Raw genomic sequence first — 11,072 nt, forward strand, 5'->3', positions numbered from 1 at the left:
TAACTTCACCCCAAAGAGTAAAGCACAGACTGGTGTGCAAAGAGCTGCGTCTCCTGTGAGGGCCCCTGCATCAGTGTTTCTGGAACCTCCACGAATATAGCTTGGTACCTGCGACTGCCCTCAAATCCTCTTCTGATGAGAAACCTTCTTTTGGTGCTTCAGCACTGGCAGCAGTCTTGTTAACTGCAAGTATGAAGCAGATGCTAAAAGGCAGAGTTAGCCCCCCTGCCCGCTCCGCACTGAGTGCGGGCCTACTGTGCGCCAGGCAGGGGCCAGTGCGGGGGACCACTGTCAGACTGACCCGATCAACGACAAAGCCGGCAACAAAGCAGGGCACGCCTGTCCCCAGGAGACTTGGGTCTGCTCACGCTCCTCCGGCTGGCTGCACCCCACTGCTCCTCCAGGCCTACACCTCACACAAGGCAGAATGGTCGTACAAGGTGAGTACCAAAATATTTTTTATCCCACATTTCCAGGAGAATTGACTTAATGAGCTGTTGAATGCTGCCGTACGTCATTTTTAAATCTCTTAGTGCTCTTGATTTTTCAGTCCAGTAGTTGCCTTAAAAGAAAGTCTTTGTATACACATGCTGAACATGAGAATATAATCCTCCTGACCAAAAAGATTTACAGTATTCATCATTCAACTTTTTTATTTACAATAAAACGTAACAGTCTTTACGGGCTTACACGCAGATTTCACCTGTGCATTCAGCATTATACTTCATTCCATGATGCATTCAGTCCTCACTCGAGCTGTTTGCTGCCCTCCGATTTCTGGTCCAGTCGACTCTTGTTACTCTTCACCATGTAGATGAAGTAGGCGAGCGTCTCTTTTTCATTCACAGGTATGTTCCTGAAGTGTCGGCTGACGGTCTACATGGGGGAAAACACCAGAGTCTGTTAAAGCATCGCCTACATCAGGGCCACAAATTCTGCACTATGCAAAAGAGGGAGCAGGGGTTGGCTTCTAGAGCTAGGAAGGGGTTATGATCGCTGCAGAACTCAGATGCCCTTCTTTCCCAGGGGGCAGGGTGATTCTGTTTCCAGGCCTCTAAAAGCAGTACTTGAACCCACAACATTGCCAACGTGCATTTCTGTTTCAGTGGCAACCAACTATCCATCACAGGACAATCTCAAGAGCATCCCTAAGGAGGATGAGGCTGGGATGGTTCTGCTTGGCCAGCTGCTGCCATCACCAGCTCTCAGGCCCTGGCACCACCAGGCAGAAAAGTGTTTTTTTTTGCCTTTTTTTTTTTAAAGAGTTATTTATTTATTTGAGAGAGAGAGAGAGAGAGTGAGTGAGCATGAGAGGAGAGAAGGTCAGACGGAGAAGCAGACTCCGCACAGAGCTGGAAGCCCAATGCGAGACTCAATCCACGGGCTCCAAAACTATGACCCGAGCCGAAGGCAGATGCTTGACCCAGTGAGACACCCAGGCGCCCCAAAAAGTGTCTTTTTAAAGCTGTGTCAAATGAATTGCCAATTGGATAGATGTAAGTGTTTGACCCAAGAATTCATTTAAATAGTACACAGCTGCCTCTTGAAAGACGTACCGCATTTGAAAAATAATTCACTTACTGTGCACTCCTGACACCTGGCTTTGTTTTACAAGTCCTGAGAATGCACGTCTGCGCCTGCCCCGCCTCACCCACCTCTTTCAGCAGGGTGAATGCTGGCAAATAGGTAATGTGACCTTATGGTAGGAAGGAGTTGTGTGCTTCTATCTATCTTTTATCTAGACGCTGCGGAAGGAAAATTAAGAAAAAATGATGTATCGGCAAGAAACCCCTAAAGGAAAGACCAAAAACCAATGGGGCTGTCACCCTTTAAGGAAATTTCTGAATGGACTGAGGGGGCTGGGACAGATCAAGAGTCCGAGAACTAGCACTATAGAGTGGTGACCTCTGGATGGAAGCACTGTATTTTTCTTTTTTCCGTTTTCCCCATTTTCAACAGTAGGCAGAAAAGCACATTGAAAAAGGAGGGTAAGAGGTAACCTGCACAAATGCCACCAGGACAGCAGTATCAAGCCAGGCTGTCAATATGTTCCAACAAGGGCCAAGAGAGCATTTCTCTCCTCTCCTAATTGTCTTAAGAGCTCAGGGTAGGAGAAAAATTTCTTGGGTTCTATTCATTATAATAAATACTTCGATTACCAACATCAGAGAAGAAGAAATCAAAGGAAAAACTGAAGAAAAAGAACAGCTCCTACAGAACAGGAGCAAAGGTTTTGGGGTGATTAATCTGACACACCTGATGTGCAGGAAGGACTGTATTTATGCAGAATCTTACAAAACGAGATTCAAACAAATGCACCAACAAAAGCACGCTCAGGTCTTATAATCAGGAGCCTCAAGAGTCCAGGCTCAATTCTGCTACTAATTTGCTGTCTGATTTTAAGCAAGTCTTTTCCTCTCTTGGTGCCATGGTTTCTTTTACAGAAAGAGGGCCTTTCCAGGTCTTACTGCTATGGGATTCTAGAGTGTAGGAGAGAGGGAACAGGACATTACTTGCAGAGCTACAGAGGGCATTAGGATCGACATGCATAGCAGCAGGGAGAACCAAAATCACCGTCAGAAGCATAGTGGTGGCTCTCTCTTTTTGCAGTGCAATTTGTCTACCTACTTCTGCTAACTGGGCCTTATTGAAGCCTGGTCTGGTCTGCAATTTGTAGTGTCGTTTATAACGCCGTAGAGTGTTCACCTGCAGCTGGAACAGATCAACCTGGAGAGAAGAGGAGAAACATGTTATCCACCACCTGACTAGCCATGGCTCACCGAGAGCACACTATGTGCCCAGCACTACACTAGGATGGATGGGGTGGGGAAGAGGACTACAGAGATGTCTTAGAAATGGTCCACTGAGGACTAATAACTGGCTGGGAGGACAAAAAAAAAAAAAATCAAAACCCAAACAAAACAGTGGAAAAGAGTTCTAGCTGGGGAGGGGTGGTCCCAGGAGGCTCATGGAAGCCATAAAGCTTAAGCTAAGGAGAACAGGGCTAGACTATGGGAATGAGAGAAAGACCACAAGTGCAGAAAGCCAGGAGATGAAGAGACAGACTCAGGAGTCATTGGCAATCATAATTTTAAAAAGTGAGACTGGAGGGCAGCATGTGTTGAAAATGCAGAAGGAGCGACATAGGTGGTGGTGGGGATGTTCAGGAAGATGGATCTAGTGGTGGTTTGTAGGGAAGACTGATGGGCGGACAGGCAACGATGCTGTAGCAGTGATCAGAAACGAGATGCTTAAGTTGAGCCTTGGATGCTGGTGATACCGGAGGGGTACACCAAGCATGGGGAGCAAAGGTAAACCCAGACAGGCATCCTGGAGGAAGACAGGCCTGAGCTTGGTAGCGGACCAAATGGCGGGGCATGAGGAAGGACTGCGGGAGGTACTGCTGTTCCCAGAGTTCTTCCCTAGGCTCAGCTTTCAGGTGCTGGAACCCTGAACAACTCTCCAGAGAAAACTCGAAAGCTACTGTGGCCAATGTGCAAATCAGCAGGTTAGGTTGGGGATCTCTGCAGATGACTGGATAACAGAGGGAAAGGACCCCCCCTTCTTTTTCTAACACAGGAAGAGAGGAAAGCTGCACAGTCATGAAGTATTGAAGGCCCAGAAGTTGGGCTGCTTTTACCTGCCTCTAAAAGAGATGTTCTTGCTTCAGGCAGGTGGAGGGCACTTAAAAACAAAATGAATGATCAATATGAGGGACCAAAGTCCTTCATTCTTTTCAAAACATTCCTCAAACCCTTTTTTTTTTTTGTAAAAAGCAATGAAATTGAATACATCCATTTCTTTATGAAATAACACTACTAATGCTGAAGGCAATAGAAAAGTGCTGTAAACCAATGCTAGAGAAAGGGACACAGGGAGGGGTGGAGGGAAAGGACCCTATTTTCAAAGGTTTTCTCCACATCTGCAGACAAAGGCCCGCCTACTCTTTCTATTCCTACGCAGTCATTTCTACTCTGAACGCTAACAGGCGGTTGCCTTATGAAATATTCATGTATCAAATATTCAATGTACATTACAAACGGGTTTTCTTCTGCTGAGTCTTAAGTGAAAACAACTTAGACAGAAAGAAAATCCAATACTCCTTCCTGTAGCCTTGCTCAATAGGCACCAGCACCTTGAAGATTCGAGAAGCCTCGGTCTCATCGTCCAGGGCAACGGTTCTTAGCCAAGAATGGTTTTGCCCCCAGAGGACATCCTCTAATGTCTGGAGACGTTTCCTGGATGGTCACTACTGTGGTGACTGGCATCTAATGGTAGAATCCAGGGATGCTGCTAACCATCCAACAATGCACAGGACAGTCCCCACAACAAGGACTCCTCTAGCCCCAAATATCAACAGTGCCAGGGTTGAGAAACCCTGGGCCCTTATAACTGACTTTGGAGTGGCTCCTGGGGAACCAGCCTGGACCAGGGACCAGAGCTGGTATGAACTGACAATGTACACCTTTATTTTGCAGATCAGAAAACAGAGGACCAGGAACTCCTCCCAATCCTTACAAAGCTCAGTCTCCAACTCTAAAGGCAAAAAAAAAAGTTTTAAGAAACTTGACATTGTGGTTATATTCCAGAATGTATCAGGGGCCTTGCAGAAAGACTGTATGGCCTGGTGCACAGGGCAGTGGCCGGAAGACCCCAAACTCTATGTGTGACCTCGGGTCTCCATGCCTGTCTGTAAGACGGGGCAGTGAGACTGACTGATTTCTAAGTTTTCAGCTCTCAGATTCAGTATTACCATGATTCTATGATTCGCTTTTCAAATAAACCAGAGCAAACAAAGGGGACTAAAATTATTTACTCCAAAAAGCAGACCAGGCCAGAGATAAGGATCACATTAGAATCCACTTTTCCAGCTTTCTCAAGCAGATTTCTTTGACTTTTACCTCAGGAATGTCAGTGTCATGCTCAGGAGAATCTCCGCCATCGTCGCTTGTCTTCCTCTTCCTTTTATTTCGTACACTCTGGATGAAATTTTTGTGGAAGTCGCAGATATACAGGTGCCTTACCTGATGGGAAGCAAATTAAAGTGAGACTTGCCAGTTCCATGGGAACAGCAACAGGTAGCTCTCGAGCCATGGGGCTTCTCTCCTTTGCAAGGCATTGAAGAGACAGAAGGAAGAGGAACATGGAGGCCCTAATTTCCAGGAGTTTACTGTTGAGTTGTAGAACGAGAAGCCCACAAAGGGACACAAATACTACCATCACACTGGGCAATAGCTCATAAAAGTCCCCCCTGAAGGCCAGAGACAGTAGGTGGCAGGGGTTCACCAAAGGGAGAGAGCCTTGTGGCTGGGATAGTCAGTGTTTTGGTCCCTGACTAAAGAGGAGGATTTATGGGTAGATAGGAAAGATTCTGAATTGGAAGATTAGTCAAGACTTAAGAAGAGTTTCAAATACAGACTGCAAGGAGATTCGGGGGTAGGGGACACGAGAACAGCTTAGACTTTCCTTCAGACAAGACAGAGTCCCCCAAAGTTTTAGAAGCGGGGAGTGATGTGACCTATAGGAGATACAAATTTACAACAGGCTGGAAGGCAATGTCCCAGGAAGGAGGAAAGAAGGGACAGTGGTAACGGGGAGACCGGACTTCCCACTTTTACACTGACAACAGTTACTACTGTAGGAGGACCTCTCTCTGAAAACTGTTATTCCTGTGTATCCCAGTTTTACTTCTTGCACCACCACACATCTGGTCCACAAAGAGAAGTGGAAAGAGATGCAGAAACTCTCCTTCTCCCAGAAACCACATGAAAGGAGCAGGACGTTCCTGCCGACTTTTTTTCCCCTCACTTTAAAGTGCTCATAATTTGAGGATTTTTATTTTATGTACAATGGGATGGCATTAAGGTAGGTATCCTGGATGATCCATTCAAGGAAGTTCACTTAATCCAACTTAATGAAGCCTATACCCTTCTCATGATGACGGAAACACTGGCGGCACATACTGAGGCCGTATTTCTGGATCAGACCACGCCGGTTTGAGCAGACGCGGCAAGAACGAGAACCCTGGCCAGATTTCCTCGGATGGCTCCAGCAGAGCTGCTGGTGACCCATCTTGCTCTCTTGGATGCAATGAGGCGAAAGGAAAGAGCTTGTGCACGCATGCCTCCTGCCAACGTTCTAATGCAGGCTGGAGGCAGACGGGCAAGTGAAGGCGGCAACTGCAGCTGAGAGGTGAATGTGTTGTTATGTAAGAACGTAAGCACCAGGGGTGCCTGGGGGAGCCACTCCAAACCCTACCAGAAACGAAATGCCCGTGTAAATGCCTTGGGGTTGTTGACACTGGAACAGGTGCTACACGAATGTTCTTCAGAGACTTCCGAATTTGTATTTATTCCCTAAATTCTTAAGACAAAAGTAAGCTGATTGGAAGCCAGCATTGATTCAGACCTCTGCATGGAGAAAATAATGAAAACTGCTTTTTAGTCGGATGAAATAGCACCTTCATTGAGTTGGATTGGTGGGTCCGGGGCACTTTCTGGTTTACTCTGCGGCCTTGACTTGCAGACAGCAGGCACTCTTTAAGTCCGTCCCTCCTGTCTGAGAGCAGCTTGGGCCAGCAAAAGCCACCGTTTACATATGGTCACAAATTTGAGTAGCTTGGCTGGAGTCCACTCTGCCAAAGGACTTTTGGACACAGCCTGTGTCATGGTCCCAACAAACCCTTCCTAGTCAATGCACAGACCACCGGCCATGCTGTCACCAGGGAAGAAAGCATACTACTCCTCCCTGATGGGAAGCTGGCCCTCATGTTGGCTAGTTCCATATGGAAACTCTGAGACGAAGCAGCTGCTCAACTTCGTAGAGGGACACACGTGGTAGGAGAACAGGTGATTTCCTGAAGCTGTGGCTGGGAGGTTTTAGGTCAGGACACTAGAATAATGGAATTCTGGATGGAAGAGAACTTAGCAATCACCACTATAACCCCACAGGCCCCAATCTCATTTTCTATGGAGATAAACGGAAGCCACACAGATGATGTTATGATCTGGCCAAGGTCACCCAGGCCTTCTGACCCCTCGTGCATGTCCTTTCCTACCCCAGCATTTTCTTTTCTTTCTTTTTTAAGATTTTATTTATTTATTTATTTGACAGAATCATAAGTAGGCAGAGAAGCAGGTGGGGGTGGGGAGAGCAGAAAGCCCGATGTGGGGCTCGATCCCAGGACTCTGGGATCATGGCCTGAGCCAAAGGCAGAGGCTTTCACCCACTGAGCCACCCAGGTGCCCCATACCCCAGCATTTTCTTTATACTCTTCTCAACTTCTACTTTTCTCCAGAATAAAGCAGAAAATGTCAATTGGAGGAATGTTTGAAAGCATGTTATGTATCAATAACTCATAGAGCATGGCCAATGTCTACATGAACTGAGTGCAAGCTGCCTGAGTTGGACTTCTGGTGCTATTATTTTAAAAGGGTCTCTGCTAGGCCCTTTTACAAGATAAACAGTCATTATTTTTCCTTCACCATTTTCAAATATGTACTGGTTTTCAGAAATTTCAGAGCTCAGTGGCCTTTGGGGGCTAGAGGTAGAGGAAGGAGGGTGGCAGCAAAGGCTCCGGTGTTTTTCTTTTCTCTTTCACTTTCTGCAACAGCTAAAAATTCTCGTAACATGGCAGTTTCTTAGATTGAATTCCTGCCCAAGCCTGTGAGAATGAAGTAGAATCCCTTTCAGAAATAATGATTCTGCACCACCACCTAGGAACAAATTGTGAGTAATTCCACCTTGAAACACTACTCCTCCAGAGCGTCACTTTTGGGGAACTCCAGTGCCAGGCTCATGCTGCCTCTGTTGTAGGCAGTGTGTGTGAAACCACCAACATAGCTCAACACAGGTTTCCCGGCGGGGTCACTGGGTAAATGGAGCCCCAGTAGCAGCAGCACAATTGCTCAGATGTCATGGCATCCAAGGATTTAAAAGAGCTGGAAATTTCTTTCTTTCTTTCTTTTTTTTTTTTTTTTGAGGACTGGAAAACATTATAAGCTGTTCAGGCAAAGGCTCCCAACCACCTACACAAAAGGTAGGCAGCGTTTCCAAGAGGATGAACTCACTGCTGTCTTAGAATTAGGCACTTCACTTCAATGCGTGTCCTAATCTGGACCTCCTTAGTGTCTAGCCAGCTGTTTGCTCTCCCATGAATTCCTTTCATTCATTCATTGATAGAGATTTTTAGTAAGAAAGCCATTAACTCACCCCAAGCCATTTAAAAAAACAGCATCTTCCAAGAGTGGCAAATGTACTGCAATTGTTAACATAATACAAATAAATTGCGGGTAGGAGGGAAGAGCCTGGAAGAAGAGGCGAAGATTTTTTATTTATTAAGACTTCATCAATCAAGGCTTATGGCATGGGGCTTGGAAGTAAGTCAGATAATGGATTTAAGAAATTAACCAGCCTCTTAGTCACCGTGTGAGGTTGGCACTGTCACTTCTTATCTCTGGGCCTCAGTTTCAACTGTAAGATCCGAAGGAGAAAAGTGCATGTCTTTTCAGTTTAACAAGCAATCTCTAATTTCCCCCAACAGTGGAATTCTGGTCCTAAAAGAGAATGGATGTTAACCACCTGAGCTTTTAGCTGGGCTACCTGAATATTAAATATCCCCTTAACTCATTTCCAATTCCTAATCACAAGGCAGCCACTTAAAGCTTGCAGCAACAGATGTCAAACTAAAAAGTTCTTAATTGGTTGACAATAGGCACATCTTTAGAATTGTTAACTAGAAGTGGTGAAATCACACAGGGAAAGTTTTCCTATAATTAGGCACAAAACATAGGGCGATTCTTTTCAAATTCAAAGCCCTCTCCCCAACGCCTTTCTAAAGAAGCTACCCCTAAGAAAACTGATTTTCTTCCTCCCCGTCACTTGGACTGCAAAGAGCCTCCTCCCAAGACTTAGTCTTGGCCTTATTTCTGCCACATCCTTGAAAATTCCACCTCCCCACAGCTGCATGCGAAGCAGCGAGCTCGGTGACCCTCTGCAGAAGCCGAGGCCGCGGCAGGGGGGTGGGGCGGGGGGAGTGGGAAGTAACTGCCACCTTTCCTTTTCTGAAGGAATAACAGGGTTCCGAGGAGAGAGAAGTTGAAGAAGAGCCGGGTCCCTTCATCACCCCCTCCCCAACACTTGCTCCTTCGTGGGCCAACAGAATTAACCCAAGTCTCTCGGCCGCGATATCTAAACCACTACAATAAGCCCTAAACTGCTGTTAAGTCTTCCCAGGCAGGAAAGGTCCTCGGAAGCCCCCCTTCCTCCGCCCCCCAACTCCCCGGATTTGGGCAGAATCCCAGTCCGAGCCCGTCTGCGCTGAAGCGGCCTTTGAAATCCCGAGTGCAACTCCCCAGGTTTGCAGATAAAGGGCGGCGAGGCCCAGAGCGGGGAGGGCCCCGGGGTCCGGCCCGCAGCCAGGGACAGCGGCCGGAGGGTGGCGACGCGCGAGGACCCAGCCGGGGCCAGGGGCGGGGGCGGACTCACGCTCTTGTCGATGTCCAGCTTGAGTTTCTTCTGCGAGATGCTCTTCTGGACCCTCTTGCTGAAGGAGGCGTTGCCCGCGGGCCGGACGCAGCGCTCGCCGTCCTCGATGAGGCAGCAGCTCTGGCCGTAGCCCGGGGCGGCGGCGGGGGCGGCGGGGGGCCCTTCGCGGCTGTCCTCCTCCGTGCTAAAGCCGTTCATCTCCCCGCCCCGGGCCGGCCCCTCTGCGGGAGGATCCCCTGTAGGCCACTCCGAGGCCGCGCACCCCGCGGGGCAGGTCGCCGAGGCCCCCGCACCCGAGGGTCCCGTAGTCCGTCTCCAGACCAGGCGCTGCTCTGCCCCGCGCCCGGGAGGCCCGGCTCTGCTCCGCCGCGCTCCGGCTCCTTCGGCCCCCGGCCCCGCGCCTCCGGAAAGCCCCTTGCTCCCCGCTCGAGGCCCCGGGGTCGGCTCCCGCGGCTCGCAGGGCCCCGCCGGGGGTCACCCGGAGGCACCTTCTGCCGGGGGCCCAGAACCGTTACCCTTCGGCAGGGGCGTCCGGGAGGGCGTCCCAGGAAGCAGCCGGTCCCCGGGGACTCTGGACCCGGCTTGCCAGGGGGTTTCGAGGGCCCCCGCCGGCTCCCGCCTTCTTTCGGCTGCGGGGCAAACTCGCCGCCGGGCAGCTCCCCCGGGGTGGCGCGGCCTCCCCGCGCGGGGCCCGGCCTCGAACCCGCGGCGCCCGGGCCCCGGGGCGCGTCCGGCTCGCCCCACCCCTGCAGCCGCTCGGCTGCGCCCCGAGTCCCGCGGCAGCCCCTGGGCCGCCCGGCCGCCGCCCGCCCAACGCACCGCACCACAACAGTTCGCTCCCCCGCCCTCCGCGGGACAGCGGAAGTCCCGCCTCAGCACGACCATTGGCTGCGTTTGCTCTCTGGGCGGGGCCGATGCCGCCGCTGGCATACTGCATTGGGCACCTCCGCCGCCAGTCCTCGGCGCCTGGCTACTTCCTGGACTCTGCTGGGATGGGTTCAAAGTAGAGAAAGTGGAAGAGGGAAGAGTTACCCGGGTGCGGGCGGGGAACGGGGCCGCACACTCCTCAGGCCGGGGGAGGGATGGTGAGCCGGGGTCTGGTTGGACAGAGGGCCAGACTCCGGGAACAGAGGAGCACATTCGGGGGCGTACAGAAGTACAGACGTGGGCGGGGGTGCCGAGGGACAAACATAGGGAGGGGCATTTGAGGGGGGACCTTACGGGGATAGAGGCTCTGCCATGAGAAGGACAGACAGGGTAAAACCGAAGAACCAGGGTTCAGAGGACCCGCAGACCGGTGGGACGTAGGGTGGATGAAATAGGACAGAAAGCCAGACATGGCGGGAAAGACTGAGGGACAACCCGGTACAGATACGTGGAAAGACATGCAGAGGAGATGATGAGGGTCTGATGGCGGGTATTGCAAGGTAGTCGGATGCTTGAGGGTGGCGGAGACCTCAGACTGTAGAGACTGGGACTGGCTTGGTGCGCGCGGAAAGAGGAGGAGAGGGTTGAAGAAGACCCCCAGGGGGCTTGGGTGACCCCTCGGCGGTGAAGAATCGGAAGTCATTATAAGGTCTAGAGGG

The 11,072-nt window shown here is 50.3% G+C and overlaps 2 protein-coding genes across 2 annotated transcripts; both read right to left on the bottom strand.

The window, feature by feature from the left end:
* Nucleotides 1–618: 618 nt before the first annotated feature.
* SAP30L (SAP30 like) lies at nucleotides 619–10,343 on the bottom strand. Its single transcript, XM_080804397.1, has 4 exons — nucleotides 9,487–10,343; nucleotides 4,902–5,024; nucleotides 2,629–2,727; nucleotides 619–876 (listed from the first exon to the last, which is right to left on the bottom strand). Exons 1-4 carry the CDS (start codon nucleotides 9,682–9,684, stop codon nucleotides 748–750), a joined length of 549 nt encoding a protein of 182 aa, XP_080660523.1. The 5' UTR covers nucleotides 9,685–10,343; the 3' UTR covers nucleotides 619–747.
* LOC308343395 (small ribosomal subunit protein uS14-like) lies at nucleotides 5,902–6,072 on the bottom strand (the record flags this gene model as incomplete). The annotated part of the gene is made up of 1 exon (XM_080804398.1): nucleotides 5,902–6,072. The coding sequence occupies one exon, from the start codon at nucleotides 6,070–6,072 to the stop codon at nucleotides 5,902–5,904; it is 171 nt and encodes a 56-aa protein (XP_080660524.1).
* Nucleotides 10,344–11,072: the final 729 nt, after the last annotated feature.

The sequence above is a fragment of the Martes martes genome, assembly GCF_963455335.1.
Source record: "Martes martes genome assembly, chromosome: 5".
In the NCBI taxonomy this organism is placed as follows: Eukaryota; Metazoa; Chordata; class Mammalia; order Carnivora; family Mustelidae; genus Martes; species Martes martes.

What these genes read in the sequence shown, in the direction of transcription:
- SAP30L (XM_080804397.1), bottom strand. Translation starts at nt 9,684, where the DNA reads ATGAACGGCTTTAGCACGGAGGAGGACAGCCGCGAAGGGCCCCCCGCC. An exon ending in AGCTGGACATCGACAAGAGC is followed by an intron (nt 5,025 to 9,486) that starts GTGAGTCCGCCC and finishes GCTTCCCATCAG; the next exon opens with GTAAGGCACCTGTATATCTG. An exon ending in ATAAGGCCCAGTTAGCAGAA is followed by an intron (nt 877 to 2,628) that starts GTAGGTAGACAA and finishes TCCCCCATGTAG; the next exon opens with ACCGTCAGCCGACACTTCAG.